At 44.0% G+C, this 19,188-nt stretch overlaps 1 protein-coding gene and 1 pseudogene across 5 annotated transcripts in view; one reads left to right on the top strand and one right to left on the bottom strand.

The window, feature by feature from the left end:
• The window catches only part of CDH2 (cadherin 2), a 119,512-nt gene extending 101,501 nt beyond the window's left edge, over window positions 1-18,011 (bottom strand). Inside the window, exons 1-2 of one of the 5 annotated variants that reach the window (XM_017832884.1) lie at window positions 17,747-18,011; window positions 5,729-5,843 (exon numbers count right to left, since the gene is read on the bottom strand). In XM_017832884.1, the coding sequence (XP_017688373.1) occupies window positions 5,729-5,843; window positions 17,747-17,986 (355 nt within the window). In that variant the 5' untranslated portion in view covers window positions 17,987-18,011. Of the gene's footprint in view, window positions 1-5,728; window positions 5,844-15,842; window positions 16,002-16,166; window positions 16,186-17,026; window positions 17,135-17,746 lie in introns of those variants that run through there. The other 4 variants (XM_017832894.1, XM_017832913.1, XM_017832922.1 and 1 more) reach the window with 4 other exon arrangements.
• Window positions 1,390-2,109, top strand: LOC108505091 (annotated as a pseudogene).
• Window positions 18,012-19,188: the final 1,177 nt, after the last annotated feature.

Raw genomic sequence — 19,188 nt, 5'->3', positions numbered from 1 at the left:
AATATCACATCTTATTTATGGCCCTCCAAACAGCAATCACATTTTATTTACAGAAACAAGTCATAAGTACCGTGCCTACAAATTTGGGTTAGATATCTAGTTCTGCTAGGTGATGGCTGCAGAGTTATTTGCCTATTATTATTTTCTTTTTTTAAAATGTTGGAACATTTAAGTCCTAAAATAATTCAAAGTATATTAAATTCTAAAAACTCCATGGATTTATTACTAAGATGGTTTTTAGCAGTGCATGAAGTTTCTTTTACTTCTGTTTTCAAAATTATTACTTCATTTTTTCTCCCTTTACAGAAATTAAGGTAGTAATTCTGAGTTCTTTGGTAAAATTCACCGTAATTTCATTGAAGTGACTGGAACCAAGTGGAACAACATGTAAAACAAAATAAACAAATTCAAAACCAGGCCTACAAGACTTAGCTTAAATGTGTATAGTGACCTAAACATGTTATATCTTAAAGTCAGACTTGCCAGACATTGTGCAAGACAAGTTGTAAGACATCAGCTTTGAAGTCTCCAAGGCTATGACCAGTGAAGAGTGTTTAAGGGAGCATGGGGCATTGGTGATACTACGCCAGAAGGAGGCAACAGGACACAGCCTACATAGTGTGGGTTACCTCCTACACAGCTCAGTTACAACCTACTAAAGGAGTAGTTTCCAACTTCTTTTGCTGTGACTCCCCAACTAGATGCTTTTCCCTGTTTACTCATCCTGAAACCAAGGACAGCAGGGGCAGCTATCTTTGTCTCTTTTTCCCCCCTCTACCCACATTAATAAATGTAGGGTTTCTTTTCCCTTCACCAATTTATGTTATTCTGAATATGCTGCTCCACTAATTTTTCACATACTGGGACAACTGAACACCTGGATAACAACTGAACATGTAGGTGCCTCTCATGCACAAAAGGACAAATTAGTAGATGCCATATGAATGTCCTAACCATATGAATGAACACACCTATTATCAAATATATATTTTTTTTAAATGCAATGGGAAGAAATCCGATCCTCCCTCAAAAACAAGCACCACCTGAATACAAGAATAAAGAAAAACCTCTTCAGAAAACATACAGTATCATGTAGTACATGATGGAACCCTGCTGATACTTTTAAAATACAGATTTCTTACAACAGTATTTTAAAAGCCAGATATCCTATCTTACTGTAAAAGCTGGAATGCAGAGACCAACAAGTCATATGACAGCACTAATTTTATTTAAATTTTGGTGAGATGGAAGCCAAAGCACTTAAGAGAAGCCTGTCCCCCACTGTACTAGACAAAAGTAAATGAACAAGACAGATAATAAATATATCATCATTTTCTTGGTCAGTATTTTAAGAAGCAACTTGTCAAGAAAGCATCAAGTTAGGTTCAAATGACTCTGCAGCTGAGAATTCCACAAAGTCTCTGTGCTGCTGGTATCAATGCACAAAACCAAAGGAAATTAAGGCTTTCATCTCTAAATCATTCAGGAACTAGTATAAGCATCTACAAGGATGTCACAAGGTTATACAGGGAGAAAATTAGAAAGGCCAAAGTAGAGGTAGATGCTGATGGAAATGGTGCTAAAATATTTGCTTATGCATTCAACAAGAATCATGGAAGGGAATCTGGCCGCCTCCTGCGTGAGCTGCTGTGGAAGAGACACCGGGAGAGGATTGCTCCTGATTTTCAGGTGGTACATCTGAACTCAGTGACAGTGGACTACTGCCTGGACAATGTGCGCCTTGTCCCTTGGGGGTGGAAGCCCGAAGCTGAAGAAACCTCTAGCAAACAAAGGGAACAAGGTCTGTATTGGCTGGCAATCCAACAGTTTCCTACAGACCCTCCAGAAGAGTAGTTTCTTGTCCTCAACGTTAACAAGATATTACAACACTAAAGGGGATGTCCTGGAGAAGAAAAATAACTCCTGCACATACTATGAATGTCACTACCCCCCATGCACAATGACTGAAAAAATTAGTTACATGAGTTCAGTATCTGTGGGCACTGCCAGGTCACACAGTACCGTGGGCCGCAGCGCCAGCAGGACTGGCCTGCCCACAAGAAACACTGCCAAGAGTGGAACATAATCTGGCTACAGCCTAAAAGATAATTAAAAAAAAAAATCTTTCTAAAAATCCATCAGCAACTAAACGAGGGCTAAGGAAAATCTCCATCCTTTACTGAGTGTGGGGGGAATTATAGTGACAAAGGATGAGGAAAAGTCTAAGGTACTCAGTCCCTCCTTTGCCTTCGTCTAATAGTAGATCAGTTGTTCTTCAGGTATGCAGCCTCCTGAGTTGGGAGACAGGGAGGGGGAGCAGAAGGAAGCCCCATAATCCAAGGGGAAATGGTCAGGGACCTGGTACACCACTTAGACATATACAAATCTATGGGGCTCGATGGGTTCCATCCAAGGGAACTGAGGGAGCTAGCAAAACTGGTCACCAAGCAACTTTCCATCATTTACAGAAGTCCTGGATAACCAGGGAGGTTCCAGTTGATTGGAGGTGAGCAAGTATGAAACCCATCTACAGGAAGGACTGGAAGGAGGATATGGGGAACTATAGGCCTGTCAGCCTCAGTGCAGGGGAAGGTCTTGGAGCAGATCACCTTGAGTGCTGTCATGTGGCATACAGAGGACAACCAGGGGACCAGGCCCAGTCAGCATGGGTTTAGAAAAGGCAGGTTCTGCTTGCCTGACAAAATCTCTCTCCATGACCCACTTAGTGGACAAGGATAATGTCTACCCTGACTTTAGCAAAGCCTTTGATGCCATTTTCCACAGTATTCTCCTGGAGAAACTAGCTGCTCATGGTTTGGATGGGTGCACTATTTACTGTATAAAAAAAACCTAGCTGGATGACTGAGCCCACAGAGTGGTGGCAAATGGAGTTACAACCAACTGGCAGCCGATCACCAGTGGTGTTCCCCAGGGCTCAGTGTTGGGGCCAGTCCTGTTCAGCATGTTTACTGATGATCTGGAAGAGAGGATCAAGTGCACTCTCAGTCAGTTTGCAGATGACACCAAGCTAGTTAGGAGTGTTGATCTGCTGGAGAGTAGGAAGGTTCTACAGAGGATCAGTGGGCCAAGGCCAACCATATGACCTTATTGCTTTCTACAGCTACCTGAAAGGAGGTTGTATCGAAGTGGCAGTTGGTCTCTTGTCGCAGAAACAAGCAATAGGCATCACCTTCCATCAGGGGAGGTTTAGATCGGATATTAGGAAATTTTTTTCAGCTAAATGGCTGTCAAACATAGGATCAGGCTGCCCAGGGAAGTGGTGGAGTCACAAACCTGGAGGTATTTAAAGGATGTGCAGATGAGGTGGTTAGGGACACAGTGTAATAATAGACTTGGCAGTGCTGTGTTAATGGTTGAACTTGATGATAGAGGTCTTTTCCAACCTAAGTTGGAAAGGCAACAGAGATCAGAATCAGGCACATGATTATCCCCAAGAAGCAAATGTCATGCAACTATAGTTAACTTGCAGCATCATCTGAATCTAGTTTAATAACCAGAAAATAGGCTTTTGACAACAATAGTATTTCAAAATGACAGTATAATTAAATTTAAGTCAAAGCTATGCAATGATGGACTGCATGCTTATGTGTAACCAGCAAATTATATGCTTTTAAGCACGTCAGAATTTTCAAAAGAATTAACCACTGCAGAAATTCAGTTGAGGAAACGGTGGCAGGAAAAAGACTCCCCCAGGTCATTTTTCAACCAGCTGATATGGTGTGATACATAGTGTTTGCCTCATACAGTGTTTCCAATTCTTACTTCCCTAAAATGCTATGCATTTTAATACCATTCAAGGACAAACCAATAGTCATGCTTCACTCACTTCTGAGAAGCAAGGGAGGGGACTGTGGGAATGGTACGAGTAATGAAAAAGGAAGTCAGTCTGTCATCCTATGTTATTAGTTGAGATTCAGTTAATGCTGGTCAGTCATTATCATCAGGTTTGCATGAGCAATACCAACAGATAATTAGTGTCCAGTCCACTGTGTTTCCTGGTGAAAAAAGAAAGGGGAGAAGTTGCAGAAAGGGTCTTGATTTCACAGAGTGAAGAGAACTTTCTCAAGACAGAGCAGATCTCACAACTTGTGTGATCTCCATTTTAAGACAAACTGACAGTTAACCAGTAAAAAACACGTGGTGATTTCAAGGTGGCACCTTTGGCAAGCACTTGTCTGCTGTGCTCTGTGTTCCTGTTTCCACCCCCATCCATATTTGTTCATCGCCCACCAAGGAGTTCTCAGTGCTGATAGCTATTGCAAAAGTCTATAGTAGAGCCATCTATTAACTCCCATTTGGTGGGAAAGTGAGGAACATTCTCTTTCCTTTTTATTATTTTCTCAATTGGGAGAACATTTACTTTAATACATAAATTTCTAAGCTATCCTTTAATAAAAGAAAAGTCTGTGGTGGTAGAATATATTTCCTTGAAACTGAACAGAAAAAAACTTTAACAACTCAAGTTTAAATACACACTAAAGCCAATCGATTCATCCCGCGCTCAAGTTTCCATTATACTTCTAAGAAAGCACAAAACAGGTCTGTAAAATACAATTAAGGAGAGACTGCTACATACAGCCTGTAAAATCAAGACTATAGCTTTTATTTCATTTGTTTTGCAGACTCATTAGAATTTTTTTCATTTAAATATCTTGAACTGTGTAGCCAAATTTATATGTTAAAGAAACAACAAATTAAACTAAATTAGCCCTTATTTAAGCTGTTTTTGAAACCATCTAAAACTGATGTTCTTAGTTCCACAATTTCTAAATTAGATTAAAAAAAAATTATGTTACCAGTTCAGAAAGCAGACGAATTAATGCACATTTTTTAAAATGTTGTACTTCTGCAAACTTGTATACTGAAACTCAACTGGCTGGGAAACCTAGGAAAGATTCAGAGTACGTGCCTCTGTGTCCTACTCTATCCCTGAAAAATAGAGACACAAGAAGAACAACGAACTGTATTCCCAACTTGGACAACCCGCGGGCAGATGTACTGACCGCAGGGCATCCCCGGCGGAGGCAAGGGCTTGCACTCACCAAGCACAACGTGAGCACCAGCATCCTGAGCCTGGGCACTGTGCCATTCAGATGCAGGTAGGTGCCAGGGTGAGAGAGCAGCACACTGACTATGAGACAGCCCTGGCACTGCTTCTTACAGAGCCTGCAGTGCTGCAGTCACTGACCGAGGGCTCACAGTCAATCACTCTCTCATGTTGCTGTCTGTCCTGTTACTTGCTTTTCATAGGTGTCTCTTCTCAGGTTGCCACAAAAAAGCAGTAAGGGAACTGTCTCTGCATTAATATGAGTACTAGGACTGGGTGTAAGTGCAGTATTTCTACGAAAGATATAACACACAAAGAAAATTTTCATTGCCTCCTCATCATGCATACTTGGGCTCTAGGTATAGACTGAAACATCAGTGCGAATGATGTGCTGAGAATGAGAATTAGTGGACAACAACAGGAAGTCCTCCAACACTCAGAGTTTTCAAATTACAGTCAGAGGTGCATGTGCTGCCATTAATGCCAACAGATTTTCCAAGTCCTATGACAGTAATCAAAAAATAATCACAGAGCAGCTGATGTTCTTTCCTGCAAGAGTTTCTGCCCTATTTAAGGATAAAAATGCTTCAGAGTGATTTATGGTTAAAATTAGAGGAACTAAAAAAAAAAAAAAAATCAAAATATGCTTTCTAACCATACCATTGAGAAGAGGCTGTCCTCCATGTACACTCCTTGACACCACTGCACTGTGAACATCTTCAGGAAACCCAGTCTTGCATGACATATCTTCTTCACAGGTTGCTTTTATCGGTGCCTGAAACATAAGACAAAATTTATGTAATACTTGCAACCCTCATTCACCAGAGAAACATTCGGGTTGGCATGTACTCCATTTTGCTGCTGTCTTGTACAAGCAGAATCTTTGTTTCTGAATGCCTGCAATTAGGACCACGAGGGCAAAGGGTTAATCTTTCTGATAACTGGAATGGAAGGAACAAATCCCACTTGTCTGGTAAGATCTAAATAATACACAATCTTGATTCTTCTGACAACTGAGCATTTCCACTAAACCAGCCATCAAGACTGAAGGGGAATCATAAGGGGAACAAAAACATTCCTTCCTCTGGAAATAAATGTTGCACAAAACCCTTTGGCAACTTTTTCACAGACAGATAACTTGAGAGGAATGACTTCAACCACTGCTTTAAAATGCTTTATTTAGAGTATTTCTATGTGAGGCTGTACCAGAACAACTAAACCAAGATAAAATGTTACATTTGCACTACGTTAACATTTGTGTTAGCATTCAAAAAGATACCATAGAAAGCCAAATGTTTCCAATGCAATCTCCTTCCATTTCAAAGGGACATTAAGTTAAAAGCAGAGCAGCTCATTATTAAATCTGCACAACAAGGGTAGAGCTGAGCCACTGAAAATGCTTTTTCTCTCACTTGTTAAGAAAGTTTACCTTCAAATCACAGTCTTAAGAGTTTCATAAATGCCTTTTTATTAAAAAATATAATACAGCATTTGGAAACTTGTTTTTTCTCTATCTTCCACATTCAGAAGATACTTCTGATAGCTAAGCTATTTTCCAGGACAGTTCTGTGGCAAAGGACTAAGATTTCTTTTCAGTGGGTTGTTTTTGTCTCATTTCAGTGCTGCATAAGACAACAGTCCATCTTCCATGTGAGTACTTAACTGATACATGGCAAAATCTCTTTCACGCTGCACAAGGCAGACAGACCAGCTCCCATGCCAGCCTGGGCTGAGATCCGTACAAGAAATCGCGAGAGCCCTCACACAATCTCAAACATGCCTACATGCCAAATAAAGGCCTATCCACATGCATGCCCAGATGTAGTATATGGTCTTTGAAAGCACAAGCAACTGTGCTGTTATATCATACTTAAATCTAATCAAGACTTAAATCAGATTTTCCTTTTTATTTTCTCAGATTGTCTTCCACCAAGCAGACCTGTTCAAGGCCATGTAAGCACATCTGCATACACTTGACAAAGACAGCCCTATACGAAAAAAAAAAAAAAAAGGACAGAGAAAGAGGACAGGATGATGCTATTCACCAATTCACAATAGTAATTTCAGAGAAAAAGAGTATTAAAGCAGAGGTGGGACAGGAGCACCTCAAACCACAAGGGTTTCGTCAGGGAAAAGGGACTGGACAGAAGCATAATCTCTCCACTGATATACACATGGTCAAGCTCAGCCTGCCAAGCCCTACTAGAATAATTTTATCACTAATACAAGGAGGCATTTGTAACACATTGCTCTACATTAACACCAACACATTCCTAACTGTGCAACTCAACACTCACACTAGCAAAAATTAAAAAATTTAAAAATTTACTACATAACTAGCAAGTTAATTCACTATCCAGGTAAGTGCTCAGTGAGACAACTTGATAATTATCAAGTTTCAGGTTAATGGAAACTGTGGTGTGGATTTACTTGTGACTTAAGCTCTACATAGGTATCTCACCCATGTACAATTGCTTATGTACTTGAAAATGTTTATCATGGCGAGGCTTCGCGAACGAAGATTTGGGAAGGCTCTGAAAATGTTTATATGTGGACCTTAAAGAGAAAGCAAACATAAAGCAACAGTTTAAATTACCATGGGACTATGTTACCTGCAAAACTGGAACTTGGATCTGTAGCTAAGCCCAAACAGTCTAATTAAACACCGAGTTTTTAAGATAAAAAGATGGTAAATCAGAAATAATTAAAATTCCAACTGCCAGTTTCCTTTAGAACTCAAATCACAAGTTTGATAAGGTTCCCATAATTTGAAAGAAAAATAGTAAGAGACTCATTTAAACTACTCTACAAAAGATGATGTCAAAATAAATGTGGTGGAAAAGAAAAAAAAATAGACTTTCGTGGTATCATTGATATAAAAAGGTACTGGGTGGCTTGGTGGGCAGCTGAGGAGACAGCAGGATTTTTAACAAGTCTGCACCCATGCGCCTGGGAATCTTTCAGCCTTTCCAGTAATCTATATGTACTAAACAGCTCTTATAAACTGAAACAATGCCCACTGAAACAAAGGCTGGGGGACATGAATAGAGAGCCTTCTTTATTCTTTCATTTGCAGCCATCGATTTTATCCAGAAACAAAAGACTGTACTCTGCTCTCCAAAAACAGCCCTTTGTAAAGATTGTTTCAGAATAAAAACACAAGGGAAAGAAGAATTCAAATTTTCAGCAATTCTTAATTGCCCTATGTTAAGCGTTCTGAATTAAGTTGAAGTTGCAACTTCAGACACACCAGGTCATATCGAGTTCAGCCTAAGAGTACTTCAAGATTTAAACCATTTTAACTCCAAGCAAAGGAGGATGCTGAAATATTTTTATCCCCTTATCTGGGGCAAAAGGTGAAAGCTAATGAAGATTATGATTACAAATTACATTATTGTAATTTACAGAGTTTTGTGTGACTAGTACAATTCCCAAGACTGTTTCAAACATAATATTACTAGTACATTCATCTACAGAAGGACTCTACTCAAAAAAACTCTGTCTTTTAAGATGGAAAGCAATTACTTTAGCTTGTATCCACATAAAACCTACTCAGTGCAGTTACAAAACTTTAAACAAGTTCAGCACTTGGAAAATTCTCCTCTCAAGTGCTGACAGACTTTGCTAGAGCAAAATAGAGTTACTATTGAAAAAGTATTCTGCTTTCCTCATCCTTTATGACTTATTTAGTCATTTTTAGCTGCAAAATGAGTAATAAGCATTACTATCTTCAGATGCTAGAGAGCTAACACCTGGTCAAACATGGTGTCAGATCATACATATAAATTCAGTACTGTAAGATCTCAGATTAAATGCAACACACAGACTGCAATTTTGAAGCATCATGATGTAAATTAGAAGTCCTTTGCCAAAACTGGTATTCAATCAATTAAGAGAATTCACCTTTTTGATATACTTAGACAGTTAAGTTTGCAATTTTGATACCGTGCTCCTCACTTACTTTAGTTTCATAACTAGAAATCTGTGTTTTAATTCCAAGGTTATATTCCAACTCAGTTTAAAAAAAAATAAATTACAAAAACACCACAACAACCTGTTGACAATCTCAATTTTATAATTCTAAAGGATTCACATTTAATCTTTTTCCAAACATCACCAGTAGAAGTTTTCCAATACAGGCCTCACGGTTGTGAAGTTTGTAAACTGAAACAAGAATAAAGCCAAGCAGGATTTTTTCACTAGTCTTGACAGTTCTGGATTAATAACCCTTTCCGATTTCCATAGTTTCTAAAAAGTAGACATATTTAAAATGCAATTCCAAACATCTGGAAACATCCATTTAAAGAAACATCTATTTCAAAATGTAAGCTCACCACTTCCAAATATACCATACACCACTGGAGTTCAATAGTAGCTACATTAATCTGAAATATCAAAGTCTCTGTTCTTCAAAGTCTCTTCTTCTGCATGTATTACAAAATAAGATTTCTTAATAGCAATTGTACCAAAATGCAAGGGAAGTTGCTTTTGAAAGACTGCTTTCTTTTATAATCAATGTAATTTACTCCTATAGGAAAATAAGCCTAGGTAGTAAAATGAGAAACAGGGGTATGCATCAGAGAAAATATCATACTATAGAGTATAATTGAACACAGTACAGCTACTAGTTGCCAAGTCCAGCCAATTCACCAGGACACTATTGTATGAAGTTCAAAACAATGTCTGACATAATTATATGTATGACTAAGCAAGAACAGAGTATTTGAGCTCTTCCTCCTTAATAACCAATATTAATTTGCAGTTATGACAGTAATATTCAACTTAAGCACAGATCACAGAAACATTTGTGACTGTGTTTAAAGACTGGGTGTTTCTTCATTAATTTAAAAGCCAGGATGGTACTCAATACTCATTTGCAACTTAGGTTGCAACTCTAGAGATTGTCCTGTCCATTTTTAGTTTTGTGTAGAGACATTATCTGACACAGTGGGATATGCTGTAAAAGGTGGGTGTTATTTCATAGCAAGTTTCTACTTACTGCCATAAGGCATACAAAAGATACTTTGCAGGATGATAGAACATCTCTGAAAAGCTTTAGATGCTAAAATTCAGACTGTTAAGCAACTCTTAAATCTCCAACTCGCTGCAAAGAAAAGCTGCAACAGTTTATACCCCCACGGTACTCAGTACTTCAGCAAATGTAGTCAAGTATAATTTGTTTTCAACTGTAGAGTGCAACTGAAGCAAAAGAAATGTGCCTTTCATTCAAATTGTTCAGGAAGCCAAGAGCTTCCAAAGTAGGTGCCAAGCTACATCCTCCCAGAGGTCATTCAGTTACACCAGAAAGGGCTTTCGTTAGACCATCTTCACTTCTACTTAATGCTCTGTTTCATGAACCGCAAGATTTAGATCAGAAATTAAACCAATACTTACAGCTCTCAAGCACCTTCCCCAAGTGACAAAATCTGCAACATCTGTGTTTTAAAAGAAAGTTGTTTTAAACCACCAAAGGTTCATAGAATCATAAAATGCCTTGGGTTGTAAGCAACCTTAAAGATCATCCAGTTTCAATCCCTCTGCCATGGGCACGGACACCTTCCACTAGACCATGTTGCTCAAAGCCCCATCCAGCTTGACCTTGAACAAGTCGAGGTATGGGGCATCCTCAACTTCTCTGGGCAACCTGTTCCAGTGCTTTACCACTGTCACAGTAAAGAATTTCTTCCTAGTATCTAATCTAAACCTACCTTCTTTCAGTTTGTAGCTATTCCCCCTTGTCCTGTCACTACATGCCCTCGCAGAAAGTCTCCCTCCACCTTCCTTGTAGGCTCCCTTCAGATACTGGAAGGCTGCAATTAGGTCACTGAAGCCTTCTCTTTTCCAGGCTGAACAATCACAATTCTCTCACACTTTCCTCATAGGAGAGGTGTTCCATCCCTCTACTACTCATCTTCATGACCCTCCAACAGGTCAATGTCCTTCCTCTGCTTAGGACCCCAGAGCTGGATGCAGCACTCCAGGTGGGGTCTCATCACAGCAGAACAGAGGGGAAGAATCACCTCCCTCGACCTGCTGCTCACAGTTTTGGTGCAGCCCAGGATATCGTTGCTTTTCTGGGCTGCAAACACACCTTGTTGGGTCATGTCCAGCCTCTCATCCACCAGCACCCCCAAGTCCTTCTCAGCAAGGACTCTCAACCTGTTCATCTGCCAGCTTTACAAAACATGTTCATAGCCTATTCTGTTAACTCCAACTGAGAAACAACGTTCATTTGCTTTACTAAAAAAGAAGACACTTATTTAGTATATCCCACATAGTTCAAAGCCATCACCCGATATGGACGTTTCCCCTCCCTCAACTAGAAGAACATGGGAGTGCTGCATCTTTCAAAACGTGGTTCTTCAAGTAAGTCACAGTTCAGAGTAGGGTATCTTAAAATTTCAACTGCAATAATAGAACTAAATAGAATTTCTGTAAGTCTAAGCTACATTTTTTTTATAATAATAAAAACATCTCAACCAAATAAACCAGTCCTGTATTGGACCATACATTCTAATTTCTGTACAAGAGGAAATGACCTCTCTCTGATTTGATAATAGCCATTGTATTGCTCACACTGAACGTCTCAGCACATGAAAACTGCTGCTAATGTGTACAGGAGGATGCTGCTTTTTCCTGAGCTTTGGGGAGGCCTTGCTGGGCCTCTTTGGGGGGATCACAAAATTTTAACTATGTCTTCAGCTGCTGGGTGATAATTATATGCTAATTATAAGGAATGGAAGAGTCCCTAGAGGAGTCTGTTGGTAAAAATATATTTTTTAAATATGTCAAGGAGTGCCTAGAGGAGAGGATAAATGCGCCTTTTGGAAACATGATATTTAATTAAATACACGAATACTGACTAAAACCAAATAGTTTAACTGAAACACTGAAAAGATTCGGCAGTGATACACCTTCCATCTTGGAAGCTGCTGATCCTGTATCTGTTTTCATAAACCATTTAAAAATAGAAAGCCTAATTTCTCTTCTTTATTCAGACGGAGCTCCCATGATCTTTCAACGAGAACTGCAAGATCAAATCAAATGATGAATCATGCAGACTTGGTTATACACCTCTCAAGGTGAAACTGCAACATGGCCTGACATCTGGGTGAGAAAGGTCCCTCTCAGCTCAACTCACAAACTACAAACACACTTTAGCAAAATACAAATCTTCACTAAATTCATCCTGCAGTAATGTACAGTACCTTTCTTTCCTCTCAAGACTCATTTCTTTGTATACCAGTATTAACTTGGCCAATGAGCAAGTCCCAGTTCAGTGGTACGTGAGAAGTACTTTACCACTGCTACTGTAAAAGACATCAAGTATTCCTTTTGCTTTTATTACTCTTCACTCTGACATGTCTCACTGCACCTTACGCACAACTAGTGCCACTGGGTTATTGGAAGTACACAGGTATTCAGCAAGGCCACTACAGGTTCCTCCCACACTTTGTAACAAAAATCTAAAATAAAAATGCCAGGGAACCTTTGGGGAATGGACTTATGTTTTGTATGTATGTATACACTGTTTGAAATAAATTAAATTCTCCTCCTAACGGGAGTGGTGGTGAACTACTGAAACTACTGCAAGTTTTCTAAACTTTTTTGTTAATCTACAAAAGCATTTACAAAACCAATGAGAAACAGAAAGAGAGTTTAACTGGCAAATTATTCTCTCAGGCAGAAAAAGCCATTCAAAAATTCCTTCTCCTTACCACATGATAAAAAGTCCCTTACACAATACTGTCTGTACTGAGTAAAAATAACTTTACTCACAGCTTCCTCAAGTTATTTTTAAATATACACATGCAACTCTGTCACAACTAAATTGTCTCATGTGTTAGTGTTCAGCTATTTAAAAAACTAATAAATTAAATTATTGATATAAAAGCATCAATGAAACTAAGAAAGATAGAACATGACAGGGTTCTTCCAGTGACGTTTCTGGGAGGTCCCCCAACTTCTGGGAGCAGAAGGGAAAACAACAGATAGGAAGTTTTTGAATTACAAACTCTTGAGTAGATGTAGTTCAAAAATATGGTAATTTGAGACAATATTTTAAAACCTGGTATCAAAACTATACATTCATCTTCCTAGCACGCTGAGCTGCATGCCTAGGTAGCAGTACTACCCACGAGGAGAGAGAGCACTAGAAGGCTCTCTAGAAAATACATATTTATTAAAAATACATAAATTGACAACAGAAGAGAATATACACCTTTGGTTATGTAAGCAGTATATGTATTCCTGAGCTTGCTATAATATCTGGCCAGACAATTAGAACTCATTTAATACCCAAAATTATCTCCTGCTTTGTCAACCAATGATTTAAATTCCAAAACCTCGCTGCTGAATTACGCAACCTTATCTGTCCTATAATAGATGCAAAAAGTAGTTTTTAGGAATTATTGTAACAAAATATATATTTAAATAATATATTCAGTTTAATATCCAAAGAGATAATTGCAGAACTGAAGGAAAAAAAGTATCTGAATTTTGAGGCTGTGTCAGTGGTATCACTATCACCTAGACCAGAGAGACAATGATTAGAGAGCTCTCTGCTGCAATAGCCTGCCACATTTAACTTTTCCAATAGATTCTTTGAAGACAAAGTAAAACCAGAACAGAAAGATCTACTTCCAAAAAGGCTGAGGTACTCACATAGCTATCCTGGTCTGGGGCTTATGAGATATGTTATAAAATGCATTCAATTCATTTCAGTTCACTTTGTAAGGAGTTAATGATGTTGGAGTCTGTTAATGGGGTTGAAAATCAGAGACATCCTAAAACGTATGTTTATACAATTGTATATTTACTGTATTACTTAAAATAGACTGATAAAAAAATATCTAAGACACAGGTATATTGTGAGAGACAGAATATGTACCCACAACAGGAGATCTCGCTGCCACTTCTTCATAAAACCACATTAATATTTCTCATCCCAATTCTGCCAGCAACTACTGCTGGGGCTGATTACTAGAGGGGTAGAAGTGGCAAGAAACGCCATTGCCGAATTCTCAGCTGAGGCAGCTTAACGGGAGTGTCATTTAGGGTAGTAGCTTTATCACCTGGATACATTCGCTAAGACCTGGAAGATGACCAAAACTGCCTGCAGAGGGTAATAACTTATGTCCTCTGTCATCATAATTCAAATTCAAACCGGTCACCTAAGCTCCGAAGGCTCCAAAACTGTTTAATTGTTTACTTGCTTTTGATTTAGAAATGGACAACATCCACAGAGTGCTTCAATCACCTTATATTATATGTTAAAAAAAAATTATTCCCTTTTTGAGCACAATTTGTACTCCCCTTTCCAGTTTATTTCTAACAGTATTTTCATTCCTGTAAACTCATGCTAGCTTTCCCATTCCTTCTTAAATCCTGTTGGACTGGAACTGTTGTTTTAGCCAGAAAAACAAGACTCACTCCTTTTATCCTCTTTTCTGTCAGGATTTTTTTCACATAATACTCTCAGACTCATACTGATCTGCTAACCAGCAAAATAAAGGGCAGTTTTCATTCTCTTCTGTCTTGAGCAGGTTACATATCACTAAAACTCTAGAGCCCCATTTCCTGTACATAAACAACATCCACAGATCTGCCATAAAATCTGATTCCAGTTACAATCTCTCAAGTAATTCCATAATGTCAGCTTTTCTACACCACTAACAAACAACAAACTGATTAATAACTGTAGAAAATAAAGGTAGATAGCAGTTGTGTTGCACAGAGGAAAAACTAAGCGGAAAGGTTCAGCATTTCAAAAGAACCTGACACAGATAACCTCCTACAAACCAAAACTAGTAGGTGCGATGACAGGGGAATAAAAAGTTAGCACTGCACCTAGCTTGGGAAGGTTCTTCGCAGTATGCATGAAAGAAGAAGGGGAGAGGAAAAAAGAGCTTTTAAAATGAAAGTGTTGTACAGACACAGGTCTATAAATCTGATTTCATACCCAAGTTCCAATTTTGTTACACACTATTAAAAATCAACCCTAACCTGATTTAATGGATACCCAAACAAGGGGGAAATTGGATTCCCCAACCGTAACGTGCCAGTGACACTGAGTGATACATAAAAGCAACACGGTTAGCTCCTGTCCTTAATTCATAGCTTGTGCTTCAATTTCAAACCTGCCTTGGGTAGAAGGAAAAAAAAAACGGAATAAAAGCTTACTGCAGATTTTGTGCTTTAAAGATTTATTGAGATAGGAAGACTAAACAGAACTGAAAGCACATACAGTAAACAGCACATAAGGACTTTAAAAAAAAAAAAAACACAACCCAACATAACAACAGCCGGTAAAGTGGCACATCACAAGTTTCTGAACAGGGTGGCTGCTCTCACATGCAGCCGCTCATGCCCAGCCGGATACTCCCGTGTCACGCCAGCCAGCCTGCCTTGCGTCCCCCTAAGACTCAAGGGAAAATCCTCGTACCTCGCCTGGTGCAAGTCATCAGCCCCCAAGACAGCCTCAGAAACTGCGGGAGGGACTCATTCGCCTGGGGACCCGTGAGGGGATGGGGGTGTCAGAGGGACGGAGAAGCGGAGACGGGCGGACGGCCGGGCTCCTCCTGCCCCCCGCTGCGGCGGAGGCGGCGGGGCCGCACCATGGACAGTGGCTGTCGCCCGCCGCCACCCCCGCCCTGCGCCAGCCGCTGCGGGCTCGGCGGGAGGGCGCCCTGCCCGCCCCAGCACCCCGGCCCCGCTGCCGGCCTCGCCTCAACCCGCTCCCCCGGCCCGGCAGAAATGCCCCAACCGTAAATACCATTAAGAGGCGATGATCTGCGCCATCTGTCCTTCGGACTTACCGCCCTCTCCACCCCCGGCGCGGCGCCGGATACGAGCTCAGCCAGCACAAAGCGAACGGGGAACCCACCGCCACCCTCCCACCTCCGCTCGGGGAGCTCCGCGGGCTCCGCGCCCGCTCCGGACACCGCGCGCTGCCGGAGGGGAGCCCAACCACCGTCCCAACCACCGTCCCGCGGGCATTGCCCTCGCTGCCCCAACCGGGATCCATTTTGTCGTCTCCTCGTTCTCCCACCCGCCCCCCCCAGCGTCCCGGCAGTCCTATCTCGCCGCAGACCCCTACTTTCTGCACCCCACGGGGAGCACATCGCGGCTGGCGGTGCCCGGCGCCTCCCCGCGTCCCGCGACCACCTGCCCAGGACCCCGTCACTCGGGACAGAGCCCGCCTGGAGGGCCCCAGCGAGGCAGCAGCAGGACTCGGATAATAATAAATTAAACACTTCGGAGCCCGAGCCCGTCCCAGTGGAAATTCCCGTTAGCGGCAGGGGGTGGGGAAGCCCAGCGCCCAGGCGGAGGCTGATTAAATTCTTCCCGGGAAGGGATTAGCGGGCACGGGAGCTGGGGGTAGTCGAGACGCGGGGGCCGCCCCCTTCCCCGCACTTCTCTGGCACCCCCGCCCGCCCTTCCCCACGCGGGGCGGGAGAGTGGGATGTGCGCTCCGTTCCCCGCTCCGTTACTTTGTCCCCCGCGCTCATGGCGGGGCCGAGCTCCCGTGCTCCTGCCGGCCGCGCGGGGACCGGCCGGCCCCCCCGTCCCGTGGCACCTGCTCTCCCGGCAGCGAGGGGGGGAATCCGCGCCCCGTCACCTCTCGCGTCTCGGGGACCACCCTCTCCCTCTCAGCCGGCCCTGGGCACGAACCCCCCTGTCTCCCCGGAGCGCGGAACCGGAGCCCGGCGGGGCTGCCCCGAGCAGGTGGCTCCGCGCAAGCGGCCACAAGCCATCGCGGGGCACACCGGCAGCGGGGCAGCGGCGACTGCCACCTTCCCCGACCCCCTCCCCGAGACTCCCCCTCCTCAAAGCGGAGCCTGCCTGTCCCCCCCCCCCTCCCATTTGCCCCCCGGTTCTCCCGCCTTCCCCGGGCATCGCCGCCCGTAGGAGAACAAAGAGCCGCAGCCCGGCCCGCTCCCCGCCGGCGGTGCTTACCTGCTGCAGGGCCGCCAGCAGCATCAGCGCTAGCGGCGGCAGGATCCGCGGCGGCGCTCCCGCTACCCGGCACATGGAGGCGAGAAGGGGCGGCGGCAGGGCGGCCCCCAGCAGTTCCGGAGCGCGGCTGGAGCCCGCGGAGCGGGGCGAGGGGAGCGGCGGGGAGGGTCGGGCAGCGGCAGCTGCCGGGAGCTGCGGTCGGCGTCTGCCCCCGCCTGCCGGAGCCGGCTGCCGCTCTAGCTCATGGGCAGCGATGCAGCGGAGGAAGAGAGAGACGGCAGAGAGAGCGGGGGGCGGAGGATGGATAAAACTCAGCTCTGGGTCAGCCTGCTTGTCTCTCTGCCGAGCCCCCTACGCGGTGCAGAGGGTGGGCAGGGAAGAGGAGGAGGAGGAGGATGGGCGAACAAAAGGCTGGGAGATAAGAAAGAAGTAGTCGCTGCTGCTGCTGCGAGGCCAGTGCGGTGGCGGCTCCCTTCGGCTGGCTGACTTCCCCACGTCTGGATCGTGCCCACCTCGCTCCTCCCGCCGGTGGCCCTCAGCGAGCTCGAGCAGGCGGCTCCTCTCAGCGCCTCAGCCCGGGCACGCCAGCACCGCCGCTTCGCCGGCCCCAGCCCTGCTGCATGCTCGCCCCGCACTTTCTCTCTCTCCCTCTTTCTTCTCCTCCCTCCACCCCTCCCCCTGCAGGCAAAGCCCTCCGCCGAAGCACAATGATAACAATACCCCAGCAGCCTCTGCCTGCCGTGCGCCTGTGTACGCGCTCGCCCGGTGCCTGCCTGCCTCCCTGCTGCTGGCAGCTCCCTCTTCGCCTCCCGTCGCTCCCTGCCGGCCGCACGGCCAATGGGAACGGCACGGCAGAGTGAGCGCCGGGGAAATTCGCCGCTGTGCCTGCGAATAGCGCTGCCCCTCCTCGGTCCCCGGAGAGCGGGCGCTGAGGGCAGCGGGGCAGGCGCCAGCGCCCATTCACCCTGCAACACCAGCAGCTCAGGAGCGGGGGAGCGAAATAAATTCCAACCCACACACTTGGTGCACTGAAATGGTTTGGGGGGGGGCGAGAACTTGCTGGGGAAGGAAGGAGCTGCCGTGCTCGGCAGGGAACAGTCGGTGCAGTGAGAAGCTGCGGGGGCGCCGCTGGTGCCCGCCCGCTGCCCGGGTGCTGGCGGCTCGGCAAGTTCCGCTCAGCTGTTACTGCTTAGCTTTTTTTGTTTTTTTTTAACCACCTCCCCTCCGTATTTTTTTTCCTAATCTACCTGCTGAATTTTATCAGCAAACGTTTTCAAAAGCTTGGCTTGTCCAAAAATGTCAGCGTGTGGAAGAGAGCTGGGAAGTGCTGCTGAGCGAACAGTTAGAGAAGCGAGTACCGGTGCTGGCTCATTTGCGGAGCTGGCACAGATTTTCTCTCGCCCATAGGTCAGTCGGCGAAGTTGTTTTGTGTCCATGCATCAGAGCTTCCATCCTTGGATATAATAAGGGGAGGATTTGTAGGCATTGGCCCCTAGACAATCTCATGAAGTAGTGATTCAAAATGGTGCATTATTTATTTTAAGGCATCTTGTTTTACACTTGAACTTGGAAGCAAAATACTTTCCTCCCCCTGCTTTAGAAAATAACACAAACCGTCATGCTCATGTTTTGAAAGGAAACAGCGGATTTGCTTTTATATTTTTGTCGGGGAAAGGCAGGGTAAGTACGCGCTTTTACGATGCTGATTTCATTAGTCTTGAAACTGGAAATAGCGGTCACTTGTGAGCTGCGATACAGCTCTGTACCCAAGTCAGGGAAGAGGGAGGACAGGCCCAGAAGCCGCGGGGGAGATGCGTGCCCGCCGGTGCCGGAGCGGGAACCGCGCCGCCCGCCGCCTCCGCGGGGCAGAGCAGGGCCCGGGCAGCGAGCGAGCCACTCACCACCTGCAAGTCATAACAACCAAGTGAGACTCAGCCGAGAAGAGCAGCCTCAATCAGAAAAAACAGACCCCCGCCAGCCCCTCCCTTCACGCGCCCTCTTTAAAGTTGTAGCCCATGCAATTGCACCGATCCCAGGAGTTGTGAAGAACAGTAAGTGAGGGAAACACCACCTGGTCATGAATTTCGGATTAAAATTTAGCCCAAGACTTAGTGAAAGTAAGCAAGAAGGGCATAGCTGATGTTTGAACACTGGTACAAGGA

The sequence above is a fragment of the Lepidothrix coronata genome, unplaced genomic scaffold, assembly GCF_001604755.1.
Source record: "Lepidothrix coronata isolate B3197 unplaced genomic scaffold, Lepidothrix_coronata-1.0 Scaffold6, whole genome shotgun sequence".
Taxonomy (NCBI): Eukaryota; Metazoa; Chordata; class Aves; order Passeriformes; family Pipridae; genus Lepidothrix; species Lepidothrix coronata.
The sequence above is the reverse complement of the archived record's forward strand: the minus strand, read 5'-3'. Positions and strand labels throughout refer to the sequence as shown.